This window comes from Rhinoderma darwinii, chromosome 3 (assembly GCF_050947455.1).
Source record: "Rhinoderma darwinii isolate aRhiDar2 chromosome 3, aRhiDar2.hap1, whole genome shotgun sequence".
NCBI lineage: Eukaryota > Metazoa > Chordata > Amphibia > Anura > Rhinodermatidae > Rhinoderma > Rhinoderma darwinii.
Window position 1 is genome coordinate 337,332,548 of NC_134689.1, and position 12,810 is coordinate 337,345,357.

Sequence of the window (12,810 nt, forward strand, 5' to 3'; positions counted from 1 at the left end):
CAAGTTCCCTATGGGGGACAAGTAAAAAAACAGTAAAATAAAAAATTTTAATAAATAAAAAAATTCAACTAATTAAAAGTAAAAAAAAAAACTTTTCCCATTTCCCTCAAGCACAATGTAAAAAAAAAAATAAATGAACATAACTGGTATCGACTGTAAACGTTTGAACTATTACAATATGTCATTATTTAGGCCACAAGGCGAACGCCGCAAAACATTAAAACCTCCTAAAAACTTCCTTTATCCCCATATGGGACAATGAATTACTTAACCAGTTTGTAAAAGTAGAGGACAGTAGATTTTGTGTGAAGTGGGGTATTACGCAATTATCACTTTTTTTGTCAACGGGGTAATAAGAACCCCGGACACCTTACAAAGGGAGTTCGGTATTTTATCCGTATCCCTGTATTTGCACTATTTTCAAATAGTTCACGAGTGGGAAGTGACACGTGATAAAGAATGTTTTCAGATTGGTTCAGAGGAATTATTTATAAACCTGTATAATGGGGAACAGAAAAGGGGTCACTTCTTTGGTGTATCATGAGCTAAGTAGGTTTATGACTTGAGCTAGCCCAGTAGGGGCAAATTTAAATGGAAAATGGGGAATGGATTTGGAGAAGGATTATGTAGTCACATGGAGGGAGGTGTTCAAAGGAGTTAATAGTGTGTCACTAAATTATTCACATAAATTCTCGCAGGTTTACACCGTTTGTACTTCACTCCTAAACGTCTGTATAGCATGGGCTGTAGAGAGAATGATACCTGTCCTAGGTGTAATATAGATCAGGCTGATCTCATACATTTGATGTGGTGATGCCCAAAACTGCATGGATACTGCTTCTTTGTAATTGAAACCATTGAATCTATCTTAGGCATGGCTTTGGAGAACTCCGAAGGCTTAACATTTTTTGGAGACCCCTCACAAGTACCAGGGCTGAAGCAGAGCAATGACTGATCTTATGATTCAGTTGTTTGTTTTTGGCAAGATTACAGATTTTGAGGAAATGGATTGTAAAGAATCCTCCGGTAGTGACTGAATGGCAAAAGGCAGTATTTAGAGTGCTGCTCTATGAAAGATCGCACTATCTCACAAAAGGGAGGTCTAAATATTTTTATAATAGATGAAGAAGTTGGATTGACCGACTGTATATAAGGGACAAAGTTATTGCACTAAGGCCTCATGTTTGATTTTTTTTTTCTCTCTACTCATCTGCCTTGGCATCAGGAAAGGGATGGGTGTGTGGGGAGGGGGGTTGGGTATTGTATTTTCTTTTGTTTCTTGTTTATGATTGAATTATCCCAATAAAAAATAACCTGCAGAATGGAATAATCAAATCAAAAATATTATTTAAAAAAAACAACATTTGGAATGCTTTTATTTATCCACGCCGTACTGAGATTGTTTTCCCGTGACACATTGTACTCTGTTAGTGGTAAAATTTGGTCTATACATTCAGTGTTTATTTGTGAAAAACACAGAAATTTGGAGAAAATGTGCAAAAATTCGTATTTTTCTACATTTATATGTATCTGCTTGTAAGACAGATAGTAATACCACGCAAAATGGTTACTAGTTAACATTTACCATATCTCTATTCTATGATGGCATTGTTTTTTGAACGTCCTTTTATTTTTCTAGGAAGTTACAAGGCATATAACTTTAGCAGCAATTTCTCAAATTTTCAAGAAAACGTACAAAACCTATTTCCTTAGGGACCAGTTCAGTTCTGAAGTGGCTTTGAGGGCCCTATATAATAGAAACCTCCCATAAATCACCCCATTTTAAAAACTGCACCACTCAAAGTTTCCAAAACAGAATTTAGAAAGTTTATTAACCCTTTAGGCGTTTCACAGAAATTAAAGCAAAGTGGAAGTGAAATGTACAAATTTCATTTTTTTGCAGGAAAATCATATAAACTCCATTTTTTCTGTAACACAGAAGGTTTTACCAGAGAAACGCAACTCAATATTTATTGCCCAGATTCTTCGTTTTTAGAAATATCCCACGTGTGGCCCTAGTGTGGTAATGGACTGAAACACCAGCCTCAGAAGCGAGAAATAGAGAAATAGCACCCCAACATTTGAAAAGCAATTTCTCCTGATTATGGCAATACCCCATATGTGGTAATAAACTGCTGTTCGAACACACTGCAGGGCTCAGAAGGGAAGGAGTGCCATTTGGCTTTTGGAGCTCAAGTTTTGCTGGAATGGTTTTTAGGCGCCATGTTACATTTGCAAAGCCCCTGAGGGACTGAAACAGTGGAAATCCACTGAAAGTGACCCCATTCAGGAAACTACAACCCTCATGGAATTCATCTAGGGGAATAGTGAGCATTTTGACCCCACAGGCTTTTTGCTGAATTTATTGGAATTAGGCCGTGAAAATGAAAAAGCACCCTATATTTGTACTTTATTTCTTCTGAGTAGAGAAACATCTCATACGTATATGGTCATAAACTGCTGTTTGGACACACGGCAGGGCTCAGAAAGGCAGGAGTGCTATTTGACATGCAGATTTTTCTGGATTTGTTATTGGGCGCCATGTCGCATTTGCAGAGCCCCTGAGGTACCAGTACAGGGGAAACCCCTTAAAATTGACTCCATTTTGGAAACTACACACTATCCAGGACATTGATCTAGGGATGTAGAGAGCATTTTGACCCCACAGGTGCTTCATTAATTTTATTAGAATTAGAAAATGAAAAATTAAATTTTTTCCAAAAATATGCAGTTTTAGTTCCCGATTTTTAATTTTCACAAGGGGGTAATAGGAGAAAAAACACCACACAATTTGTTAATCAATTTCTTCCGAGTGTGTCAATACCCCATATATGACCCTAAACTGCTGCTTTGGCACTTGGCAGGGCTCAAATTGGAAGGAGCACCATTTGGCTTTTGGAGTGAAGATTTTGCTGGATTGGTGTTTGGGCACTATGTCGCATTTGCAGGGCCCCTGAGGTACTAGAGTACAGTGGAAAGCCCCAAGAGGTGACCCTATTTTGGAAACTACTCCCCTCAAGCAGGGCCGCACTGGGACTGAAATTCAGCCCTGGCATTTGAAAGCACACATGCCCACTTGCTGCGTGGTGAATGTGAAATATATTTGTGCACTTGTAGGTTATGAGAAGGTGGTGAGTGCAGCATGATATAATATATATCATATAGTCATGGCTGTACCTGGTATTACAACTCAGTCCATCAAAGGCGTTATCCAGTTTCAGCAAATTAATGTTACTTTTTGTATAATTAAAAGTTATAAAATTTTCCAATAGAATTCCTCATGTTTTACGAGATCTCTGCTTATTGTTATTAAGAAAATGACAGTAATGCGTAAATGTATTTGCTTGAATTACCTAGTAGTGGCGGGGCACCGGGCAAACATTGTTTTCAGACCCCCCTGTCTGGCCCTTGCCGTAGGTCTTACTATTTTTGAGTATCCTTAGCTGTGTCAGCCGACCCCACGCTGTTACTGAGTACGAAGATGTGGGCAGGCGTACACAGAAATCACAAGGCCCACCAAGAAGGAAAAATGTTTACATGCACACTGCTAAATTACACCGCCGAAATAATAGCGTGTACTATGCCCAAATAATGCCATAGTGTACAGAACATACTGGGGGAATATTTTCTGGTGTAAAAAAGTCACAAATTTTGCAGCACACCATAGTTGTGCTAAAATGTGTGACTCTTTACTTTTCTCACTACTTTTGAAAAGGGGAGCGAATTTTAGCCAAAGGGGCGGGGCCTCCATCGGAATGACAGATTTATCATAATTTACGCAAGAAACTTGCTTAAATTCTGCAACAAATCTAGACCGTCTAGTAGCAGGCCTAGATTTGCATTTTTGTTGCACGGACAGCCAAAGATGTGCCAAATATTTTAGGTGGTATGCACCTCTTAACCCCTTCCTGCTCCTGGATGTACTATTAGTTCATGATGAGCGCATCGTTTGCGCTCCATGACCTAATAGTACGTCACGGGAGGAAAGGCCAATCTGGCCCCCTCTCGGCACATACAGGAGCTGTGACAACTGCTGTCTCGTACAGCAGTTGTCACAGCTCCTTCAGCAGGGAGTGATGGCGGTGGTCCCCGCTGAATAAGCCCTTAGAAGCCGCGTTCAATAACATTAGCGGCTTCATAGGAGTTAAAGCCCCATCGACGTCCCGCAACATGATCGCGGGCGCCTATGGTTGCTATGGCAACCAGAGGAATAACAATGGCCTATGCCATCTACGGAAGCCTTGTGGGTCCTGACAAAGTCAAGACCCACTATGCTTGCTGTCAGCGAGTAGCTGACAGCTCTAATACACTGCACTACACATGTAGTACAGTGTACTAGAATAGCGATCAGGGCCTCCTGCCCTCAAGTCCCCTAGCGGGACATAAAAAAAGTTCAAAAAAAATTGTGTAACAATAAAAAGATAAAAGTTTAAAAGTAATTAAAGTAAAAATCCCCCTTTTTTCCCTATCAGTCCTATATTATTAAAAAAAATAAAAAATAAACTATACATAATTGGTATTGCCGTGTCCGTAACGGCCTGAACTACAAAAGTATTTTGTTATATAACTTGCACGGCGAACGTTAATAAAAAGTGATCAAAAAGTCGCATGTACCCAAAAATGGTACTGATCGAAACTACAGTTCGTTACGAAAAAACAAGCCGTCACGCGGCTTTCTTGATTGAAAAATAAAAAAGTTATGGCTCTTAGAATATGGCAACACAAAAAGTAAATACGTTTTTATAAAAAGCATTTTATTGTGCAAACGCCATAAGACATAAAAATACTATAAACATATGGTATCGCTGTAATCATATCGCTCCGCAGAATAAAGTGAATATGTCATTTATAGCGCACGGTGAAAGCTTTAAAAAAAAGAAATAAAAAACAATTGTAGAATTGCTGTCTTTTAGTCGCCACACCTCACAAGAAATAAAATAAAAACTGATCAAAAAGTCCAATGCACCACAAAACCTCTTCAAACCTGACATGGTGCCTAAAATATATTTTAATAAAAAGGAGGCTCCAAAATCCTCTAGGTGCTCTTTTGCTTCTGAAGCCGGTGCTTCAGTCCATTAGCACGCTAGAGCCAGAATAACGGCAGAATCTGGGAAATAAATATTGAGTTGTGTTTCTCTGGTAAAACCTTGTGTTATACAGAAAAAAAAATCATAAAAAGGATTTTCTGCATAAAAAATTAAGTTTCACCTCTGCTTTACATTTCTGTAAAACGCCTATAGGGTTAAGAAACTTTATAAATGCTGTTTTGAATAGTTTGAGGGGGTCTAGTTTTTAAAATGGGATGATTTATGGGGGGTTTCTAACATATAGGCCCCTCAAAGCCACTTCAGAACTGAACTGGTACCTAAAAAGAAAGGCTTTTGAAATTTACTTCAAAATATGAGAAATTCCTGCTTATGTTCTATGACTTTTAACATCCTAGAAAAATAAAAGAATGTTCAAAAAATGATTTCAACACATAGTAGACATATGGGATATGTGAACTAGTAACTGTTTTGTGTGGAATTACTATCTGTCTTACAAGCAGATACATTTAAAATCAGAAAAATGTTATTTTTTCCAATCTTTCTATTCAATTTTGCTATTTTTCACAAATAAACACTAAATATATCGACCAAATTTTACCACTAACATAAAGTGCAATGTGTCATGAGAAAACAATTCGGAATCGCTTTGATGGGGGATTTTAATAAAATACTGTCAACTCTAATGAAATGTAATTTAGCATTTCTCCCAAGCATCCCAGTTTTATTATTGCTTTTTTTGTAGGATTGCATTGCGAAAGGAGTCGTAGGCCAGGATCACACACTCAGTTTTGATGCAGTATTTGGTTCAGTAGTAATGGACACAAAAAAAGTATTTTCTCTATACCTTTCCTTCCTTTTAGAGCCACTTCTGGTTTTGGCTCAAAAAAACGGAGCAAAAAACTGCATCTAAATTTTGTGTGTGAGCCAGACATTATACAAGTGTATCCTGCAATGTTAGTATCTGGGAGGGATTGTGGGCATTCCTTAGCGGATTGGGCAGGGCTTAAAATGTTGCGTGGGTGGGGGGGGTGTGCTGTAGCTGTAGTTGTAAAAAAAAACATGCAATGTGTGAAAATACCTTTACCCCCACAAACACCACAAAAAAGGCTCTGTGATCCCCCTCTTACAGTACACAGGGCCCATAAACCCCCACATACAACTCCTATCTCCACAGAGTACACAAACCTAAAAAGCCCCCAGCACAGAGTATCCTCTCATCCTTTCCCCACCAACATCACACAGAATCCTAGCCCGCCCCATAAAGCACAGAGTATCTGAAACAATGTCTCCCCTACATAACATAACAACACATGACCCTGCATCGGCCACTCACCAGCCCAGATATCTGCAGAAGACTGTTCCAGTGTCTCCAGGTTGCAGATGGTTCTGCATCCTCCTCCTGCTGGTATTCTTTCACTCAATAACAGGAAGCAGTGGATGTTACCAGGAAGCCTCCCCCTCCGCATACGCCTGTGCAGCCAGATAGCCCTCCCCTTCCATGTCCTGCTCCGGATTGTGTGCAGTCAGAGCTTCCCTCTTGGTAATTGGTGGGGCACCTGTCAGCTGGCAGGCTTTCTACCAATCAGAGCTTCTGCTCAGTAAAAGGGTAAGGGTATGTTCACACGGCGGGGGTCCGTAACGGCTGAAATTACGGGGATGTTTCAGCCTGAAAACATCCCCGTAATTTCAGCCGTACCGGCATGTGCAGGCGCTTGAACGCCGCGTCAATTACGGCCGTAATTAGCGCTGCTATTCATTGGAGTCAATGAATAGCGGCTCCAATTACGGCCAAAGAAGTGACAGGTCACTTCTTCTACGCGGGCGTCTATTTACGCGCCGTCATTTGACAGCGGCGCGTAAATATACGCCTCGTGTGAACAGACAAACGTCTGCCCATTGCTTTCAATGGGCAGATGTTTGTCAGCGCTATTGAGGCGCTATTTTCGGGCGTAATTCGGGGCAAAAACGCCCGAATTACGTCCGTAAATAGGCCGTGTGAACATACCCTAACTCTTATCTGCCGGCTGAAGCAGCAGCTTGAAGCATGACACAATGTCAGAGCAGCCTCCGAGCAGCAGCATAAACATATTATCCCTGTCTCTCCCTTATGTAGTTCAAAGAGTGCACTGTGCTGTTGGGGAAAGAGGAGAGCGGCCCATTGGGACACCAGCCCATCTGGCATTTGCCAGAATTGCCAGATGGGCAGTCCGGCTCTGCCCTCAAGGCATTTATCATTTACCTGTACATATGACAGGGCTTAGGAGTGAAAGAGCACAATGCGCATTTGAGGCCTATTTTGGTGATTTTCCTAGCACTGGCCCACAATTGCAGGGCTCTAAGGTCAAAAAGTAAAACAAGCCCCCAAATAGTGACCCCCATTTTGGAAACTACACCCCTTCTTAGTGAGCATTTTGACCCCGCATGTGTTTTTTTCACTAGAAATGGTGCAAAATGAAAAGTGCAATTTTCCACTGATATGCCATTTTAGTGCACAATATTTTATACCCAGTTTGTGCCTCTGCTGACAAATACCTCATAAACTGTTAAGCGGGTTCTCCTGGGTATGGGAATGCCATTTATGTGGAAATAAACTGCAGTTTGGGCACACTGTAGGGTTCAGAAGGAAGGGAGTGTCATTTGGCTTTTGGAGAACGGATTTTGCTTGGTAGTACTTTTCTTTGGGGCAATACCAAATATGTATACTTTTTTTTTTTTTTAATTCCTATAATAAAATACTTATTATGGGAAAAAAGGTGGTTATTGTTTTTTTAAGTTGGAACTTTTATTTTTATTTTTGTATACAACATATTTATTTACTTTTTTAAAACTTTTTTTTTTTTTTTGTCCAACTAGGAGAATTGAAGGCTACATCACTGATCTCGATTCTAATACATTGCACTACCTACGTAGTGCAATGCATTCAAGCTGTCAGTGTCACTCTGACAGCAAGCCTCTTAGGTCAGGGCCTAATAGGCTTCCGTACTTGGCAGACCAGGAGGCCATTGTTAGGCCTCAGTTTGCCATAGCAGGGGTGCCGATTGGCTAGAAACAACCTAGATGCCACGGTCGCTGTTAACTGTGGAATCTGATGGGCTAATGGTGGGGATCGGGGCTAGCTCTGGTCCCTGCCATTATAGCAGGTAGTCAGTTGTAACATACAGCTGATGCCCGCGACTAATGGCGCGGCTCAGCTTCTGAGCCAGTGCCATCTTCTTGGCGCTGACAGCAATCCTCTTAGGCCCCGCTTCCGGCAGGGCCTACTAAACTTCTGAACTTATCAGACCAAGAGACTATTGTTAGGCCTCCGGTTGCCATAGCAACCATCGGCACCCCCGCGATTGCGTAATGGGGGTGCCGCTGGGTTAGAAAACACCTAGATGCCGCTGTCGCTTTTGACCCCGGCATCTAAGGGATTAATCTGCAGGATCAGATGCTAACTCCGGTCCTAGCCGTTACAGCAGGGTGTCAGCAGTTATGTACAGCTGACACCTGCTGGTGATGGTGCAGGCTCAGATTATGAGCCTGCTCCACCATTGTCACATACAGTTACATGATGTTCTAAGTCATTAGCTGCAACGATGTAACTATACGTGACATGAGAACACTATGATATATAATTTCTATTGCTATATTTAAGGTTGCCTCCACACCTCATCGTTGGACCTGACAGGGTCTGCAGAAAACACACTGGCAAGTTTCCATTCCCCCAACCGTCCTGTTAACCGGTAGATAACCTGTAACTTTGTTATTGCCATAATCATAACGACCCACATAAAAAGATATTATGTTATATATGGCCTCAAGGCCCAATATTGCTACGTCCTCAAGGGATTAAAGCGCCCCAGAAGTGATGTCAGCCCCATTTACTGAAAGGCTATGTAAACCTTTAAAAGTGTTTTGTTTTTTTTAAATAACAAAAATGTCAGTCAATCTGTTTTGTGCAACTTTCAAATTATTTTTTTTATGAAAAAATATTTTTAGTTTTTGATAGACCCCTGTTCTATATCCTGTATACAGAGCAGCTGTATCTTGCACTGAATCCTGTACCCGTCAGGTCCGCAGGACTGACGGGTTCAGTGAAAGCGGGGATCCACCTGTTATCCATCACATCTAAGTTCATAACTTAGATGTGATAGATTACAGATGGATCCTGCATGCCGACCCACTGACACTGAACCAGTCAGAGAATACAGAGCAGCTGTATCTGAAAAAGTAAAAATAATTTTTAATAAAAACTAATTTGAAAGCTGCATCAAACACACTGACTGACATTCTCATGAAAAAAAAAAAAAAATCACCTTCAAATTCCGTATGGAATTTTGAGGCTGATTTTGATCTGCCTGCACACTGTTTGCCGCGGTTTTCGCGACGGGTTTTGCCCGCGGTCATTGAGCGCCGCGGGCAAAAAATGCTGCGAAAAACGCTTTGTCTGCCTTCCATTGATGTCAATTGGAGGTCAGAGATGTAAACGCCCGAAGATAGGGCCTGTCGCTTCTTTTTTCCGCAAGACGGTTTTTCCGCTCGCGGGAAAAAAAACGCCTCCGCCTCCCATTGAAATCAATGGGAGGCATTTTCGACCGCTTACAGGCGCGTTTTCCTACTTGGTTTCCGCGTCAAAAAAATTGTCAAAAAAACTCTGTGTGAACAGGCCCTAGCTCTGCAGAAAAAATGCTGGGGAGACTGCAGTCCCTTCATTCTATAGATCCTGGGGGTCCAAACTGTTTAGCCCCCACAGTAACCTCGAGTGATTCTGATAAAAACTCTACAATCTTTTGTACATCCATCTTTAGTTTTCTGCCAAGCCACCTGCAGCATATGAGGAGTAGTCTGCCAGTTTACCCCCGCTGACTTCTAGCACACTGAGTGACTACATTTCCTAGGATTCTAAGGCTCTGTTCACATCACGTTTGTGATGTATTATATATACAAAATAACTCCTATAGCAATTCAAATAAGGGGCTAGATGTTATCGAAGTAAAGCATACTCCTTAAGTAACAGGAAAGGCAACTCCCATATATATATTTATACAATGGAGGGGAAAAAGGAGCATGGAAGCCATATAGTAAAAATAAACGGCTTTATTAACACATATGGACATACATACAAAGTGTTTAAAAGGTACAAAAAGGACAGGAGGACTCTATACAGTTCCGGTGTGAACACGATATGGCAGACTACCTATAACATATGGGGAGAGTATTGGACAGTCCAAGAGATGATTGTGAGGTATGGGTGGTAAACATAACTCAAGTGGTATCAGAGGAAGCACACCGCGAAACGCGCGTTGGGGTTCTGTGCACGCCTGTCAGACTTTCCTACTAACTACAAATGGGTAAGACTCTCCATAAGTAGAGGGGAAGGGTGGATTTATCAGTCTCTTGACTGATCATTACTTGTTACCTAGTTCTTGAATATATCTCTGTACACCCTTATGCGCTACTTGCACAATGTCAGGGTATAGTAACTAGTTCTTATTATAATGTTTACCACCCATACCTCACAATTATCTCTTGGACTGTCCAATACTCTCCCCATATGTTATAGGTAGTCTGCCATATCGTGTTCTCACCGGAACTGTATAGAGTCCTCCTGTCCTTTTTGTACCTTTTAAACACTTTGTATGTATGTCAATATGTGTTAATAAAGCTGTTTATTTTTACTATATGGCTTCCATGCTCCTTTTTCCCCTCCATTGTATAAACTTTTGTGATGTATGTTTAGGGTGTATTCTAGGAAAGTTCCCTGCATATACGCTAAATGTGTCCATAGGGTAACAATGGTCTGACGAAGGCCAAAAGAGTGTCCTGTTGGCTTCCGTCGAGCTGTAATCTGTCAGTATACCGAAACAAATAAATGTATATAACGGAATACCATAAAAAAAAAAACACATACCGTGCAGTATACGTTTTTTGTATGGCACCTGTCATAGGCATCCATTTAACGTATCACACAGAGATCTGCCTTGTGCCGTATGTTGCTTCTGTGTCAGGCTGAGCAGACAATGTATGAGAAGAGAGCGGAGCTGGGTAAAGGAAGGTTACTGAGCCTGGGTAAAGGAGTTGTCCCATCAGAGGTAGCGCCTTTTAGATTGGAGTTGCCACGCCGATCAGCTGATCATAGCTGCTCTGGCTCCTGGCCACTTTGACAAACAGCTGATTTTGCCGGGGAAGCCGCAGCCAGCCAGACATTACATCTAGCAGCTATCATAAATGGACGGCTCAAATCTGCCAGAGCGTCTCTGTGTTCTGGCTCATAGAGGAGGATCCGGAGCGAGGGGACCGCCCTCTAAGATATCAATATGCCCTGATATAGCATTTGGATAGGGGTCGTCTTCAAAAGACAACTGCTGTAACAGGAAAGCTGAGCCGAGGAAGGGGCTAGGGGAGGGGTGGAGGGTGTTCTCTGCAGTGCAATAAGCAGAAGGGGCGACCTGGCTCCATTATTTCAGCTATAATGCAGAACTCCATAAATACCAACACCCTAATATAATATATTATCTTCACACCACACAAGTGTTCTGATAATATCATGCAGGTCTATGGAAAGATGTTCCTATTTATGCCATTTCCTGTTATGTTACATAAAGTGGCTCAAGTGGTGAAGATTAATTTTATGCCATATGGCGGACTCAGTGCGATTATATATTACATGGTCACATGTCACTATACGGTCCGCAATTGCGGTCTGGGCTCATTGAAATCAATGCCCATCTTGTGTGCACAGTCCGTGGCTGTGGACGGACTTCGGATGACACTTCGCGGCTCGTCTGTGCCGTAATCACGGATTGTGCACACCTCTACGGTTGTGTGCATGAGGCCTTAGTAGGAGTTGTTCAGATGGATGTTGATTTAGGTTGTAGTCTATTAGGAGCAGTAATTGTAACAATAGGTTTACATTATTCTGAATTCTTACCTTTCCAAAACTACCCCGGCCGAGCACTTGATGGAACGTTAATCTCTTGATGTTATCAGAGATTGTGCTGCCGGGGTAGGACCGCCCAGCACCGCTGTCTCCTAGAAAAAAGAGAAAAGGGAGACATTAAGAATAAAGAAAATTAACTCCACATTATTCACAATGAATAGGATTTTATTTATCTAAGCAGAGATTTATGATTTGGACAGGTTGGGGACATGCAGATACCTAGAATTATATTATTACTGATATAGAAGCATTGAGGATCTCTGTAAAATAAACAGATTGTGTTTTTAGGACAATTCTGAGAAATGGAGGATAAATAATACACAAGGACAGTAATATAATACCTTCTAATGATGAGGACGCATTCTTTATATCACAGCTCTTTTACTTTACATTAAAACTTAAAGTGGTTGTCTCATGAAAACAACCCTATCCATATGCCCTATTAGAGTATATGGACGTCATAGAGGGGTGTCTCATGAAGACAACCCTATCCATATGCCCTATTAGAGTATATGGACGTCATAGAGGGGTGTCTCATGAAGACAACCCTATCCATATGCCCTATTAGAGTATATGGACGTCATAGAGGGGTGTCTCATGAAGACAACCCTATCCATATGCCCTATTAGAGTATATGGACGTCATAGAGGGGTGTCTCATGAAGACAACCCTATCCATATGCCCTATTAGAGTATATGGACGTCATAGAGGGGTGTTCTCTGCTTGGGACCCCCCTCTTTGAGCTGAAGTGGCTCCTGCGCTGGCGGACTCGATACGTCCATGTATTACATAGACAGATATTCATCTGAAGAGCTGCCATGTGATACTACGTTTCCGCTG

The 12,810-nt window shown here is 41.5% G+C and overlaps 1 protein-coding gene across 1 annotated transcript in view; it reads right to left on the reverse strand.

The window, feature by feature from the left end:
• LOC142750496 (protein kinase C delta type-like) overlaps positions 1 to 7,135 on the reverse strand; it is a 29,445-nt gene extending 22,310 nt beyond the window's left edge. The window contains exons 1-2 of the mRNA XM_075859497.1: positions 7,060 to 7,135; positions 6,382 to 6,464 (exon numbers count right to left, since the gene is read on the reverse strand). Of these exons, the coding sequence (XP_075715612.1) occupies positions 6,382 to 6,464; positions 7,060 to 7,135 (159 nt within the window). The remainder of the gene's footprint in view (positions 1 to 6,381; positions 6,465 to 7,059) is intronic.
• Positions 7,136 to 12,810: the final 5,675 nt, after the last annotated feature.